The sequence below is a fragment of the Dermacentor albipictus genome, chromosome 6, assembly GCF_038994185.2.
Source record: "Dermacentor albipictus isolate Rhodes 1998 colony chromosome 6, USDA_Dalb.pri_finalv2, whole genome shotgun sequence".
NCBI classification, from domain to species: domain Eukaryota; kingdom Metazoa; phylum Arthropoda; class Arachnida; order Ixodida; family Ixodidae; genus Dermacentor; species Dermacentor albipictus.
Genome location: NC_091826.1, coordinates 77,295,982 through 77,312,915, shown reverse-complemented (window position 1 = coordinate 77,312,915; position 16,934 = coordinate 77,295,982). Strand labels below are relative to the sequence as shown.

Below are 16,934 nucleotides of genomic sequence, written 5' to 3'. Positions count from 1 at the left end.
TGCTAGGGGATACCGCCGTGGTTAGAGAATCACGACGTGTAAACGTGAGCCTAAGGATACACTAAAAGAGGATAAGCAATAAGCGTTCGTTCAACGCTTTACTCGCAATAATTTGGCGGGGAAATGTCGATCGTAACTGGAGAGCATGAAGGCTAAACTCCCGTTTTTTTCGTCTTTTTTTTTCCCATGTCGCGGTGACACCTAAGCGCTAGTTTCGCCATTGTAATGTCACGGAATTCTAGTTAGCGTCTAGTATTGGGGCTCTTCGTGCCGACACGAGGAAAAGTTCTGGAAACATTTTAGATTGAGCCTTCAGTTCCTTTAAGATGCGAGGTAGCCTTCTAGTGAAAGAACGATTAAGTATACCCGAGGCGATTTAGTTAATCCGTGAGGTCACAGAAAGCTGATGCGAGAACGCCGAGGTGGCACTGCCAGAAGTCTTTCGTTTCCTGTTTTTTTTTGTCGTCTTTTTCTATTTTCTTTGTGGTGGGGGAGGGGGGCGTGGAGGGCTGACAAGTTGTTTCACGTGGTAAGCGTGACTGTTTTGCCGTTGCAGGAGTTTAGTTTTACAACTTCGAATTCAGCTGTAGTGCCCCTCTAAATTAACGCACCAAATGACGCAGTTAGAAGAAATGTCATAGTGGGAGATCAGGATTAATCTTTGTCCGCTTGTGCGCGTGTTTGAGTGTTTCTTTCTGTTAACGTGCACACAATGCCTGGCACACGGGCGCTTTCGAAATCCATACCGATTTCCGTTCCCTTCCACAGAGAAATGTGAAGCTGGGCTAACTTAGTGCACACCCACCGTGGTTGCTTAGTGGCTATGACGTTGGGCTGCTAAGCACGACGCCGTGGAATTGAATCCCGGCCACGACGGCCGCTTGTTGATGGGGGCGAAATGCGAATAGACCCACGTACTTAAATTTAGGAGCACGTTAAATAACCTCAGGCGGCCCAAATTTCAGGAGACTCCCACAATGGCGCGCCTCACAATCAGATCATGCTTTTAGCACGTAAAACCCCATAATTTATTATTTAAAAAGTTAGTTCATTTCACTCCTGCAACTGCGAATGATTCACTGCTGCCTCGAGTGTAGATACAGTACGGGAGAAAAAGTTCCCTGAGACGACTAAGGTCGACACGCCATATTGAAATTCTCGCGCGCCAGTTTCTCGTGACGTCACTAACTTTCGCCGACTGCACTAGATGAATGACACCTCGCCTGCTCACTTCTAAAAAAGGTGTACGCTATACGTTCGAAAAATGAGCAGAACCGCAACGTTGGGAAGTTCCGAGTTCTAGTTGTGCACATGAAATACACCCAAATATGCCGGAAAGCCGTGAAACACGCGAGAACACCTTGAAATAGATCACCTTAGATCGATTTGTCGGCGCTGCGTTTAGCGCGAGAAATGTAAGAAGAGTTACATTTAAAGTTAATTTTGTCAGAAATTTGAAGCTTCGTCTTTCTTTCAAAATAATTTAGAACGCTGTCTTGAAGCCCCCCAACTGCCCTAGTCCGAACTTATTAGTGATATTCTTTAGCGTCCATTTGAGTTCGGAATATACAGTCATTTGCGCAAGCTTTTGGTGGTGTTGTTTCTTGAGCCGGCCTACTTACAGACCATGGTGTTGTAGAACTGCCTCTTGGAGTCCGGCTTCCACTTGTAGCGCTCCGCTGTTTCGGAGGGTTCTTTCATGACGCGTTCGAGGAAATCTTTGATTATCGTTTCGGGCGTGTCGTACGTGCTGTGGATGTCCACGCAGTATTCCCTGAAACGCAAGACAATTGCTTAAGGACAGCGGTCAGACGAAGCCTTGTATTGAGCCTTTCGAATTGTACGTTTAAATTTCACGCAAGAGTCAAAACAACAAAAATACCAATCGGGATGAACCCTCCAGTTTTCTCCTTCGAAGTACTTCCTCCCTGCAAAGAACAGAAAGTGAAAGCTCAACGTCATACTCGTATCAACGGCAAATACCATAATCATGTGATAAACCAAAAACACCTCTCCTAGTACAACTCGTAGTAGTAGTGCACAATGAAAGTGCGTTGGCGCACCACTGCGGTGCTGCCAACTCCTGCATCGTAAACAGCAAGTACAGTGCAGTTGCACTACTACACACCTATTCGGATGACTTGTGTATAAAAACGCGTTCGTTGCACTTAATGCGCACACAATGACATTGCGACGTAATTGTCAAAGCTACACAAGAGCATTACACTAGATCTCTCAAACGAACAATAACATTCATATAATGTGTCCCGACAATACTACATGAAAACAAAGTACAAATAAAAAACGCTTCATTACGCACAAATTTACTTAACAGGATCGTACCGTGCGGGCGCAGTTTCTAATGACGTCTGGCATTGTAACACGAGCTGCACCGAGATCTTAACGCGATTCACCGGTCGAGAGTGCACAGCATGCAAGTTACCACACGGACATTCTCAGCGGTCGTTTAGTGGTGTCACCGCTGAACAATATGAAACGCCGTCTGTTGTAATCTTATGCTGCAGCTAGTGGCCAACGTTTGAGAAGGTGGCTTGCAGGGCAAATACAGGGCGTCCCGAGCCACTGGTTTCCTCATCGGGCCAACGTGGCTTCTATAAGGCTACAATCTTGTTTACACACTGAACTCGATCGCTACTATTGCCATCGGCCGTATCGAACCCACCATAGGCAGCGGACCAGAAAAGAGAAGGGAACCAAGGGGCTCGATTAAGAAACTGCCTCCCGTATGCAAACAGTGCTCGATTCGAATCTCTTCTTCCACTCTGCCGAGTTGATTACAACACCGGCTCTCGACCCATTAAAACGCTACATGTTTTAATAATTGCCATTAACGATCCTGAAGCGCTGTTACCGCTTCTACTGAGGGGCAGCACTGTCATTTAATGTATTGAGTCGAGGTAGGCTGTTGAGTGTAAGAACGGTCCAGAATACGGGGGTACGTTAGGCCAACAGATAATGCCAAGGAAAGCACAGGGAAACTGAAATGTCGTTTTTAGCGGTAATGGCGACATAAATTAAGGAAGCGAATGTATTTGCGATAATGCTGTTATACCTAATTAACAGAAATGCATCTTGAAGAAAGGTCAACTTGCAGACGGTGATAGTCGTGACATCACGAGTTAACCGGCACAGAGGTCGTCGAAAAGCTAAAGACTGCACTTTTGAAGGGTTGACTCCGCCGTCGTTGCTCAGCGGCTATGGTGTTAGGCTGCTGAGCACGACGTCACGGGAGAAAATACAATTTTCTTCTGCTACAATCCTCGAAGAATGTTTGCCCCCTCACATGCTAAAATGACATGCTCGGGCGGAGCAGTTATCGGCGTGCCTTGGCACGAGTAGTGCAGTACTCTAGCAGCTGAGTTAGGATGACAGACCTCCCTGCGTTCCTTTCGGCATGTAGTTACAGTCGAATGTCTCTACAACGCAACTAACTGAATAAGGAATGATTCAGCATGTCCTTGCGGAATTCCTAGATTTGCCTTGTATTGTAAACGTTTTTACAGCGAAGGTCAGTAGAACGACTTTGACGTAACAAGCATGTGACACCCCATAGGGCATAATCTCCGTTGGCCCGCCAGGCTAGGTGGTCTGTCAGGCTCGGTAGGCAACATTGGTGAAAGCACCAATAAACACCGTCGAGCACAGCTGCTCGGCGGTCAGACATTGTTCATCAAACACCAACACGCTGCGGAGCGTCTGTCCAACGGAGGGTGCCTCGAGGCAGAAGAAAATTGCGGCAGAAGAAAATTGTAGCAGAAGAAAATCGTAGAACACGGACATGGGAGGAACAGACATTCACGTGTTGCAGAGCTGCCATATCTGCCAGGAGCATAAGCGGGCATCACGTCATGTGGAAATCACCCCCTGGCCGTTCCCACAGAGACCCTGGTCTCGCCTGCATGTGAATTTTGGGGGGCCCTTCAAGGGCCATTACTTCCTGGTGGTGGTGGACGCCTTTTCGAAGTAGGTGGAGGTTCTACCTATCATCACTCCATCAGCAAGCGCGACCATTGCAGCACTGCGACAGGTCTTCGCCGGCGAGGGGTAGCCGGACGTCATAGTGTCCGACAATGGTCCTGCTTTCGCCAGCACAGAGTACCTGGCCTGGCTGACGAAGAACGGAATCCACCGGATGATGGTTCCGCCGTGCCACCCTGCTTCAAGCGGTGCAGCCCAGCGGGTGGTGCAAACCATCAAGGGCAAGCTCAAAAGGAGCCGGACGGGATTTCCGGACGCAGATTGCTCGGATATTGTTCCAGTACCGAACCACGCTCCACGATGTCACTGGCCGTGCCCCCTGTGAGCACCTGCTAGGTCGGATGGTCAAGACACCCTTGGACGTCTTGCATCCGGACCTCCGATCCACAGTGACCCTGAAGCAGCTGAAGCAGAAGCTGGCTGCTGACAGAGGGTTCCGTCGTGGGCCTTCGCCGGAGTCGGGAGCTCCAGTTCCCGCCAGGAACTTCCATCCTGGCCCACCCTGGTCCGCCAGAAAGGTGGTGTTTCTTGCCAGCGCCTCATCACTGCTCATCCACATGTCAGACGGGGCCACGACCATGTTAGACCTCGCCTCATGACCAGGGCAGCACCCTCGACTGCCATTTCAACGTTCGAGCCCGCAGGAGGACTAGCGGCAACATCAGTCGTTTCCAGCGGAGCACCACCCACCTCGGAGGCGGCAAGCGTTGCCAATGGTGCGGCGCCAGTTGGGCCACTGTCAAGTCCGGCGCCACTCACAAGGCCTACCACTGCGGACCCTCCGGACGAAGCGAGGCTGGCTCAGGAAGCACCCGGCATTGTCACAGTCAGCCCGTTAACACCGGTGCCCAGGCGGAGTACTCGACCGCGCCGTCCGCCGGACCGTTACTCGCCTGGACAGCAGGCACCATCGACTTGTCTGGGACGGCGGCAGAGCCTTATGCTCTCAGCTTGGACGTTTGTTTCTTTTAGTTAACAAACAAACTGGGGGTAAGGGGGTGTAACAAGCATGTGACGCACCCTCGGGCATAATCTCCGCTGGCCCGCAAGAATCGGTGTCCCAGGCTCGATAGGCAACAGCGGTCACCGCACCGATAAACACCGATGAGCACAGCTGCTCGGCGGTCAGTCATTGTTCATCACCACCACGCTGCGGAGCATTTGTTCAACGGAGGGTGCCTCGAGTCCTCTCTCGTTCACGAACTCGGGCGGATCGTGACACCTTCACAACGAATGAACGTAAGAGTTCCCGACGGCTGGTTCGTGGCATTACAACGAACTCACGTGTATGGAGGCACTGCCGTTGCTTTTGCAGCCGCTGAGACACGGTTCGGATATGAAGGTGCCGTTAGACACCATAGCAAAGACTACGCGAGGAAGGACAGGACTTCACAGAAGCTACGGCAGCCCCTAAACCCTTCCTGTAGACGCACCAAGAATTTTGCCGGCAAGGCGGGCAATGGCTGCATTCGACGCTCCGCAGCTGTATCTTGCGTCACACCGGGGTTTCATCGCGGAGGATGCCGTCAACCTTGCTGCTGAAGGCCAACCAAAAGTTGCACAATACATAGGATGCAACGCGAAGAAGAAAATCGGCGACTTCTTTCTCTAAGTGGCCCTTGAATTCGTGGTAAATAAGGGTTTTCTCTCGCTGAGTGCACTTAGCTTCCTCTATTGCCCGCTTTTACAACGAAGCATTTTGGAGTTCCGGAGGCTTGTCCAGAAGGCTACTAACAAGACACAGTACATTTCATCTGTAGACAGACGGCTAGAAGGCAAGCTCAGTTAGCACAGCCATTGCACAGCACTGGGTCCGGCTCTCATCAAACTGCAAGTTGCTTTTCTTTTCCTTGGAACTTTCAGTTTCGTCGATTAAAGACACTATTACCGCATATAACTACTTCGGCCATACAATAAAAAATGGCGAACCGTACGCGTATGTTGGAATCGGCTATAAGCGAAGGTTTGTCTGACGTCTGTTACAAAGTCTTTACTTCTGCTTCCTCACTTCTACATATGTAACTCAACGCTTCGCGCTAAATGCACGCTCCGGTCCCGTTTTTTTTGTTTGCCTCCAAGAGTCGTTCGTACCCACTTTCTTCGCCTAATGTCTTCCTCCCCATTCGGCGGCGGCTCCTGTTGCCAACTTGTTCACTTACGCACAGCTTACTTCTGAAGTCATCTGCTATCGACTTCTTCCCTTCTTGCGTCTTGTTCTTCTAGTCAATCGATCGGGCCCAGCGCACACACTCATTCGGGGGAATTGACTAAGAAATCTTATATATATATATACACAGTGCTAAAAAATGCCCAGTGGCACTACACCGCGAAACCAAAATGTCTATTCCGGCGCATATCCAGCGGCGTATACCTAAGGGCCAACTAGTTGTATTATCGGCCAGACAGTACTAGCCAGTACCCGCTATGTGGAGGGAACAGGCAAAAAATGTTTCGCTGTAGAAAAAAAAAGACCTAACACTTTTGTTTTCTCATATACTTTCCTCGGATTTCATGTTCGATCGCTTCATGAGGTAGATATGTCTGGCCGCGCACTATGGATCACGCCGCCATAACCATTTCCATTGGTCGGCACTCGCCCTGTGACGCCCGCGTGTCGTTATCAGCCCTCGTCTAATGTTGCGCTGTTCAAGTGAAACGACCGCGGAGAGAATGCCCGCGTGGTGTCGGTATCGCGCACGCTCACAAGGAGGGAACTTACAGTCCTCTTCCCTTGATTGAACCTGCACCTCGCCCAGGATTTCGGTGGAGCCGTACGGCTGCGGCACAGCTATGCCGAACCTGAAACGAAAGAAGAAGAAAAAAAAAAGAAAATAAAAATAAATCCCATGCCGGCAAATTTCCAGCGTTGCCATTCGTAATAATTTTCTTGCAAACCAATTGACGGTTTTAAAGAAAATATGCTCCCTGCACTCGATAGATTTATATTTCTTCTTCTTTTAAATGAAACGAACCCATACCTTCTAAAATGGGTGCCCTCGAAATTCGGGAGAATCGTCAATGGGGAGGGGGAGTTGCAAAAAAGAAAGAAAGAAGGGCAACTTTCTTTTTGGGAGGGGGGGGGGTGCACACCAACATCAGCAACAGATCAGAATGGCCCTCAATGCAGATGATATGAATCTGGGTGCCCGTGATGTGACCGGGGACACGGCGTGCATGCGCCCGAGTTTATTTAAGAAACGCGTGATATGCCCCATGACAGCTACACCTTTACATTCTAAATATACTTCAGCCAAAACTACCACTGTGTAACCGCAAAGCTAACTTAAGATAACCGCCTGTTATAAAACACATATTTGACGTTTGCCTCACGCGCACTCCTCAACGAAATAGGTCTCGATATGAAGCGAACTGAGTTAGGCATAACCTACCTACACTAAATGACTTGGATTTAAATTTGACTTCGGCTAAGTGCCTAGCCCATAATGATAATTATGGTGCGGCTATGCTTCACGACGCGGTTTCTTTTTTTTTCGGTGAGTTGAAAAATTTTTCGGACAATTTATGGCCCTGTCCGTATAATCGGGAGAATTGGTCGCAACGCACGTACCGCTTGTCCAAAGCCGAATAGTTGGCAGGTATGAAAACCTAATAAAATTGGGAGCAGTGGTTGCCGAACGAAACGGTTTCTCCGTCCATACGAATTTGGATGGGAGATCCTGCGGGAACAAATCCTGCTACGCCGCCGCTTTTTCTCGCAGGTCCGGCTACCAAGTGGCTATCTACGCGCTTGTTAACCAGGAGCTGGTTTAGGCTTGTTTTCCATTGTAAAAACTCGCACAATTATACAGCCACCAGTAGTTGTTTGTTCTACTTCATAGTAGTTCCCATTTTTTTGCTTTCCTCGATGTTATATATATATAAGTTTCGTGAACACTTCCTGGTTCGTTAGTGTAGTGGTTCACATTTTCACGCCACACAAAAGGGCAAACAAACAGCTGTAGACAGTTCTAGCTAGCATTAAATTATCGACGCGCTGATTCAGTATACTCGTATAGAGGCTGGCCACTTCAATGTTGTTTTTTGCTCTTGCGTATAATTTTGGGACAGCCGAACCTTCAGTGGTGAAGCTTGTCGCATTGGGACGTTATAACATGCAATAATGACTACGCGAAAACAAAAAGCTGTTCTTATTGCGTTTTAAATGTAACCAACAAAAAGAACTTCCAATATCTCTAAGGATATTTTAGGCACTGAACTCTATATGGATCAGGTAGCACCCTTTAATGAAGTGCTTGGGGCAAAAGGTTCCAACTGATTTCGACTAGGATGGCTTCGAATCGGCTATCGGAATATTCGCTCACATTTCTTTGGTCACAACGACGACGTATACAATGCCATTGATAAAACCTAGGTTTCAGGGCGTACCGAGAGGACGCTAGCGTCCTTCCAGTGTATATATCAGCATACTCACGAGAACGAGCTGTTCGGCACGGCGCCGTACTGGTAGTTGTGGCGTCTGGTCACAACCCGTTTCTAGAAACAGAAGAAAGCATCATCATCATCATCACCATCGGCTGGGGCCTTTGTTTGTGTCCACTGCCACGACGAAGGCCTCTCCCGTGCGATCTCAAATAAACAATTGTATAAGAAGATGAAAGCGTGGAAAAAAGCTCGAAAAGTACCGGCGGCAGGACCAGTACTACCTGGTGCTCGCGGGTGCCGGACCCACAACTTCCGAATAATGCCTGCGCTGTTCTACCAACTGGAATATACCGGGGCGGTTGCCTATATACCCCTTCCTACAGTTTTTCTGCTCGCGTACGAGACATACCTTTTGGAAGTGTTAGGCAACTCCTCTCACGGCCATCATGGAAGAACGCTGAACATCATTTGAACCGCAGGTGAGGCTGTTCGCGTGTATCCATGCCAGCAAGTGGCGCTGGATGACACTGCCTCAAGTAGACTTAGCAAACACACGCGAATACGCAAGCAAGGTGACGGCGGTCGAGGGCTCGGCTCCCGTCGGCGCCAAGTTGTCTTCTAGTTTCCTTTACCTCTTCATTATTGCTTTTTACACTTTTATTAGAAAAAAAAAGAATTTCTCTTACTTTTATAAATCCCTGTAGTCAACGTCTGCCGTAATACGGTGAGTTACGTGTTATTTCACTTGCCTTTTTTTCCTGCGTTGGGGCATTATTATTTCCTATCTTATTGGCTTCTGAGTGTGCATACAGGTCTATTCTTGCCAGGTCTGAATCAAACTTCAGCTGTGGGGCATCCCTCTTGTAATGCACTGGTTTCTTTGTTATTCGTCTCTGCGCTGAGTTTTGTTTGTTTCCAAAAATTTCAACTGCAGCCACGGCTTCCTACGCTTTCGTTGCTTTTATTGTTCGTTTGCTACTACTACTACTACTTATTACTACTACTACTACTACTACTACTACTACTACTACTACTACTACTACTACTACTACTACTACTACTACTACTACTACTACTGCTACTACTGCTACTACTACTACAAATATTAAAGGACATCAAATCTCCTCGGGTTGCCATGATTACTCTTTCCTTTTACTTTTATAGCAAGGACATAGATTTACTATTTTGTTTACGCAATTACCGTATGTGGCGCCTTACCATGTCGTCGAGGTGCACTCGCATGGGCAAAAACTCCATCCACCCTCTTCTGCCGTCGATCATGTTTTTACGAATCTGCAAAGCGAAAGAGATATTTACCGTCCACGCGCACAGACAGTAAAGCGCCGAAACACCCGTGTTTCTGCGCGTCTTTTTTTTCTAAAATTTTTACAATTTACCCCAAAGGCTCTTTTTGGGGCTTTATTCCTAGGGCGAATACAAAAATTCTAATAAATGGTTTAGTCACAGTATGATATGGCATAATGCACGCTACATAATACATAAACGTAATAAACTGCATAATACAAACAATATAAAAGCACATATACCATAAACCCAAACGGCAACTTTCTGAACAGACGATAGCTGACATAGCTACAGTATACGCAACGACTCAGGCATGCACATATAGCCATTATAAAGATATCCACGAAGAGGGAAGTTCCTTCAGATACACTTTGATATTTAAAGTAGTAGCTGGAAAAGCCGTGTATTGTGCAAGTATAAAATGTTTCCGAAATAACTACGTTTCAAATGTCCGCTCAGTGCATAAGCATATGAAATGCAGCGTAGGTGCGTTCCTATAGAAGAAACATGTTTATAGGAACGCTCGTTCCTATAAAAACAGTTCGTTTCGGAGCTCCAAGAAAACGAAAGGCTTACCTCGGCAAATACGTGGTTGAAGAGCTGGAAAGAGAGAGAAAGAAAGAAAAGGAGGAATAAAGCAGGTATTAATTGCTGAGTTTAGCGCGCAAAGTGTAAGGGCGCATTTCCACCTGCAACTGAAGGAGGTCGCGTGATACGAGACAAAAAGCAGCAACAAAAAGGAACGGTTCCAGACCGACGAGCATCTCCGGCCGCCAGTCGGCAGCCCAAGGTATCTCGAGATAGCTGCCTCTTGCGCCTGCTTTCGCAGTCAGCGAGTTCGACTATATAGACGTCTCTGCTTGCCTCTTATTTGCATCAAACCCGACTGTGGCGAAAACGGGTACAGCGACTCACGCTCTACAACGAAAACGCGCAAAATTTGCTTGTCACCCTGCGGCAAGCTCAATCTCGTCAAATGAACTCGAATTTGCATGTTTTTGAACTGCGAACGCCTGTAACCTGCGTATCAAAAACCAGCCGCAGAGACTTTTCAACTTTCTTTCTTTTTATTTTTTTCGTGTGCTTTTTGGACACCGTTACGTAACAGTCAGTTAGGGTGCGATACAGCGCATAACCCGACAGATTGCACCCGGTGTGATAGATTGCACGCGCTGCTGCGACAACAGGGTCACCGTGGGGCGCTTAATTAGATATGCCCCGTCGCACGCAACTCTGTTCTAGCGCGCATAACGAACTCGCAATAAGTGTTCGTAAAAAATCGTTATACCCGGGTTCGGAAACACTGAATTGCATCATACACAAAACTATGTCTAGCGCACGAACCATCTCCTTATACTAGAGTTTGACTGTACGGGACCTCCCGCAGAAGGCAATTATGGGAATTAACAAGCAAATATGATTTGGCGTAATAAACTAAACCATAAATATGGAAAAGGGGATCAAGAATCACACTCGGAATTGATTTCAAGTAATAACAGGGTGAGTGCCACTGGCTAACAATTCAAGGGCTAATCCTGCTTACAAATACAAAAATACCCAAGAAACGGTGGGAAGGCGTCCGCCGCGCTATAGCGTGCATATATTTGGTTAACCACCGAACGCACAATGCGGATCACGTGGGTTCGACTCCCGGCTTGAGCGAGCTGTCTTTCCGTCCAGTTTCATTTCCCTTTGGCATTTTATTTCCACGTTTTGATGAAACACATAACAATTCATTTTAATTTGTTCTCTAGCTTTATTGTCTGTTTTTTTTTTCGAATGGTTGTGACTAATAAAAAGACAGGCCTCTCCTACCTCCTCATTATCCTCAATTAAGGGTTTAAACTGAGGGTAGCATGAAAAATAAACACCACATCATTGCAAAAAAGACAGAAAATGAAGGTCTAATACGAATAGAAAAAATGTTTTCCGGGGATTCTCAAAATACTTGGACGATTGTCCTGTTTACAGGAGGCAATGCACTATTTCACTTGCATTCGTCCGTGCATCGTTACGATGAAGTTATATAGTAGTTAGGAATTCAGCATAATTTCAAGATTTCATTTTTTTAAGTGCGGTGATATACACGGGCCAGTTTGGCTATGGTTAACGAAGTGTACTGCATTCTTTCATACTTTCGACCTCCTCCTGGTCTAATATTGTAACGTCTGCACATTGTTTGTCATCTACTTCCAATAAAAAGGCGAAATGTTTCTGTTGATACTTCTGGTAATTATGCAACAGGATTTTCTTTTGTGTGTGTGTCACTTGAAATTATCGCGTATAACAGAACTTAGTGCTGTCTTTTTGAGGTCTTTCGGAACACGAGGTTAATCGCGAAAATGAACACTGCTGCTTTTGCTTGCACCACGAGCAGTAAGTACCCCTACAGGAAGGAAAGCACCTCCTTTTCTACTGACACGCGGAAAATGCCAAGGAATAACAAAAAGATAAAAATAAAACAAAAGCAAGCAGAAGTAGTTCTATACTCACGCGGTCGGCGGTTTCGTTGTCAAGCAGCTCCACCTCGAGGAGATCCACATTACTGTAGTAAGGCTTGAGCATGTCTTTGTACTGCAGGGTACGAAAAAGATGAAAAAAAATGGCCAGGCTTAGCTTGGTTAAGCCAAGAGTGCGTTGCATATTGCGCGAATTGGGGCCCAGCTTTTCCTCCGGCTGTCGTGATGTCACGTCACGTGGTTGCGCTAAAGATCAATGGTGGCTGCCCGGCCGCGCCCAACGGCTGAACTGAGTGATCGCAATATGCAACGCATAAAAAATTATCCAGGTATCACAGGCTGCTGGGATTCAGCGTTACGGGAACCGCTTTGCGGCTGTCTAGCGAGGGAGACTAGGTTCGGGCTACTTGGCCAGACATGAATAAATCAGCAGCGCCACAGCCGCACATGCCTAAACGAAAGAAGGGAAACGTTTCCCCCCTTGCTCATACAGGGAAGCTGTTGTCCTTTAGCTGGTAAGATATTTTTCGGTCTGTGCTCATCCAAAGAAACATTAGCGCCACCACGCCAGCTGGAAAACGGCTTCGTGTTTGAGTTTCCGCCTAACAGAACTACGTTTTCCTCGTACATTCGAAAAATCCGATGCTATCATATCTGCAGGTTGCGTGTGAGTAGTACTTTACGAATTTTAGGACGTATCTTAATTTGAGAAACTCAATTAGTTCAGTAGCTTCATCGCGCTATACAAGGAGGCTATGTGTGCTTGGAGTTGCACGGTTCGGAAAGATTTTTTGCCGAAATCACGGCGAATGCTGCACGTCGAATTTTCTGCGACATGGGGCCTTCAATGCCATCGCGTTAAAATTCACCGTCGATTACGACACTCCCTAACAGGAAATCTGAGCGCAGCTGTATAAATGTCTGCAATTCGTGATATACTGGTTGACGCGGAAAACGTACGTTGCAAACCTGTTTAGAAAAAAGTTTATTTCGACAAGAGACGGCATGAACACTGAGTCACAATCACGGCACAGTTCCGCCAGGACGACAACATGTACAAAAAACGAAGCGATGTGAACACGGCACGTTTTCAAAGTAGTCTCCGGGTCCTGACTCACTAGCATATAACGACACAAATCCATGGAAAGGCACAGTTACACATAAACTAATTGTCACGTGTATAAAATGATGTACAACACATACAGTGTACACAGTTTACTTTTCTTTTAATGCTTACGCTACTGTTCATTCTACTGATATGGAAGCGACTGTTGTAATGCTGCTGCATTGGTATTGGCTCTCTTAGTGGTTCACAAATATAACCACACTTATTTTCGTATAAACAGATTTCATCGGGCGTAAACAACTATGCATGTCTGTATAACTTGCACACACCAAACGCTTTATGCCTCATGGCAAACTCTCGAATAAAAACAAAACAATACAAAAACAAGAAAATGCTCGCGTTTGTTTTCTTTTCGAGCAGCTGCCTTTCATTCAATGCCGCAGTTGGGGGCTCTCAACGGCGACATAAATGATGACGTGGCATTGCCCAAGCTGTCAAAGAGTCTTTGAGCAGACGCCGCAGAGACTCGAGCTTCACCCTCGGCATTGCTGATGAAGAACCGATGAAAGCAGGACAACGTGCGAGTAATGCTCAATAAAACGCGACAGGACTTAGCTCACGCTGATGGCGTTCTTTTTTTTTTCAGGCATGGCGCAATAAGCTGAGCAAGCACGATTGCTCATAAACCCGCAACGACCAGTAAATCGCAAACCACTCACCATGGGGCGATGGTCCGGATGGAACAGGATGTGGCCGTTCTTGTTGATCATAAACGAGTAGGAGTTGACGCCGAGCTGCAACATAGCGTAGAGAGCATACGAAATTATATATATATATATATATATATATATATATATATATATATATATATATATATATATATATATATATATAGAATGTCGTGAGTGAGTGAGCGTCTATATCGATATTTGAAGAGGTTTGCCTGGCGACGGTCCTAGCAAGTTACTACCCCGTGAATGCGACGATAAACGAAATGATACACACAGGACGTGCAGCACTTGAGACACACGTAAACATACAGCAATAAAGTATCTCATCGATACTAGTGTCCCTCAGAAAAGCAACCAATTCAGATCTTACGCGTAACTGCCAAATACCCATAAACAGCTCGGGTGTCATGAGGGGTCAGAGTAAATATGGGACCGTTAAACAACGCTATCGAGAGCTTCCATGCACCTCACAGTAGTACATAAAGTGATAACGAACATCAGAAAGTACTTGTAATTCGACAGAACCGTCCACGATGCGCAGGCGTTACGGTTCGGCCAAGGCCGCTACATATAGTTGGCTCATCGACATGACTCTACAATAGCTCAATAATACTCAATATAATTCAACAACATATCAACAGAATTTAGTCAACGACTTTGTTGTTGGAAACTGCTCAACAATGGCTCAATAATACTCAATACTATTCAACAATATATTGCCAAAATTTAGTGAACCACTTTTTTGTTGTACACTACCTAACAACTTTATTGTTCAATTATTGCTCTGTGGTTTCAATAATTATTGATGTATTGTTGAAAGGCTATTGAGTCAACAATTGATCAACAATATACCAACATTTCAACAGTCCTTTTCATAAGGGGCAAGCGCAAGGCGGTCTTTCAGTGCGCATACTTGACTCGAATACCGAGCGAATTGACGCGTTTCTTGGGAAGAGTAGTTTATACAGCGTTTCTAATTTCCTCCACGTTCCCGTGACCTATCCACGCTTGCGCCATTCTTGCAGTCCTACAACCTTTCTCTTTCCGTTCTCTCTATTTGCCTCCGTGATCCACGGACGTGCGGGTTATAGTGCTCTGCTACTTTGTTACGTTTACAGTTTGCGCCTAAGATTATATGCCTGGCACTCGACTCCGTAGTGATCGCTTGATTGGTGCGCTGATTATCCAATGCCATTTGTTATCGTTAATTTCACGCCACACGCAGGCACCTGCGGCGCGCAATCACACGTGCGCTGTAGCTCATCGCAAACGGCTGACCGTTCACTCGTGGCAGAAGCAGGGCGACGTTGGCAAGTGCAGTCGCCGTCGATCGGGAGAAAATTTGCAGGGCCGAAGTCGCGATAAGACCGCGGAGTGGCTACGAGATATTCGGTGTTTATTTTATATTTTATATTCCGACGCTGACAGCTAAATAACCGGGGTTATCCGCTGTGCCCGCCGCCCACCCCCCAATTCTGGGCACTGTGAAATCCGCCGCACTGTTGAATTCGCCATATCCCGTCAACTCTGATTGGCCCAGACGAATCTCTCTGATTGGCTCTACAAAAAAAAAAATGCCGCGGTTACCGAAATAGACAGTGCGGCTGAATTCGACTAATATGCAGAATAGCGCCACGCTGCCTCAAATTCGGCAGCTGCCACAGTCTGCAGCTGGTCGCGCTAAAACGCTCTAGACAAGTTTGATTCGAACTGCAAGTCAGCGAATTTTTTATTGAGACCCCACATTATGAAAGTAAATGAAAAAAAAATTAACTGAACTTCGGCGAGCGGACGCAGAGACGGAACAGCCACTGCGCTGCGCACACTCCCTCAAACGCTGCTCACCTTGAAAGGATGGGCGACCTTCTGGAATTCCCGCAGCGGCACATCGATACCGACGACGCCGAGCAGGTTGGCGGTTCCAGCCTGCAGCAGAGGGAGGCGAAAAAAAAAAAATAGAAACACAGCGGTACGAGGGTCGTTCACGCCCTTCGCGCTTTCCTTTCGAATGCGAAAAAAGCTTCAACTATAAATCAATTATTGCGAACAATAATTGCCAGTCACAAGCGCACTCTCAATAATTGAGTCGTCAAATTTTCTGCGGTCGTTTTGCCAGGCGCTCCAATCCAGCCGAAGCCTGCATCAGAGCAAGATGCACTTTTTTTTTTCGCGCAATCACTGAGGTGGCATCGTCGGGCAGTTTTGGTTAAAGCCCCTTAAACTTCGTAAAGTAGCGCCACACTTTGAAGAATGCCGCCTCCTCCTCGCGCACTCTGGCCGAGGCCGACGCCGCGCCGCTATTGGCCTAATAGTATCACGTGGGCCCTCTCGCCTTACTTCAGCGCCATTTTTGCTCGAGAAGCGTCCACGGAGTGGCGAGGAGCGCATGTTGGCGCTGTTGCTACGCTCGAGCAGTGTAGGTGGTGCCACGGTCGAGGAGGGAGCGTGAAAGAGAGGAGAAACGAGGAGGAGTGAAGGCGGAGGAGGAGAGTGTCGCTACTTTACGAAGTTTAAGGGGCTTTAGTTTTGGTCGACCACCTAAATCGGAGAGATTGTCTCGCTTACCGGAAAAACTAAGTTCTTCGACTTGGGAAGCTTTGTTCGTGTGTTACGTTGATTGGTGTTCGTATGGAATGTAAGATCTGAAGGCTTACGCGAATTGGTGGAGGGCATATTGATGGCGTTTACGGCGCACACATACTAAGGACAAAACGAAGGCAGACGAAAGAGTGCTTTGAATTTCACCACGTGCTTGAAATAAGACAGTGAACGTACATTAGTCGCTTTTTCTTGCTTTTTTTATATCCACCAGTGATTCTTTAAGAAAATAAAATTAGCTGGAAGTCAGCGCTCCTTCCCTTAGTACGTCCTTGCTCCCTTAGTCTGACAACGCCATCAAGTTTGGCGCAGACCCTTCGGACATTCAGCGGGCCTTGTTAATTGTACTTTTCAGTAAAGATACACTATATTGTATTCTGAAGGAGCCAATGA

At 46.9% G+C, this 16,934-nt stretch overlaps 1 protein-coding gene across 1 annotated transcript in view; it reads right to left on the bottom strand.

Moving 5' to 3' along the window:
• LOC135897132 (voltage-dependent calcium channel subunit alpha-2/delta-3-like) overlaps positions 1-16,934 on the bottom strand; it is a 197,675-nt gene that overhangs the window by 28,533 nt on the left and 152,208 nt on the right. Inside the window, exons 17-25 of the mRNA XM_070540876.1 lie at positions 15,789-15,869; positions 13,932-14,006; positions 12,181-12,261; positions 10,264-10,287; positions 9,601-9,675; positions 8,432-8,493; positions 6,719-6,798; positions 1,883-1,928; positions 1,623-1,774 (exon numbers count right to left, since the gene is read on the bottom strand). Coding sequence (XP_070396977.1) covers positions 1,623-1,774; positions 1,883-1,928; positions 6,719-6,798; positions 8,432-8,493; positions 9,601-9,675; positions 10,264-10,287; positions 12,181-12,261; positions 13,932-14,006; positions 15,789-15,869 — 676 coding nt within the window. The remainder of the gene's footprint in view (positions 1-1,622; positions 1,775-1,882; positions 1,929-6,718; positions 6,799-8,431; positions 8,494-9,600; positions 9,676-10,263; positions 10,288-12,180; positions 12,262-13,931; positions 14,007-15,788; positions 15,870-16,934) is intronic.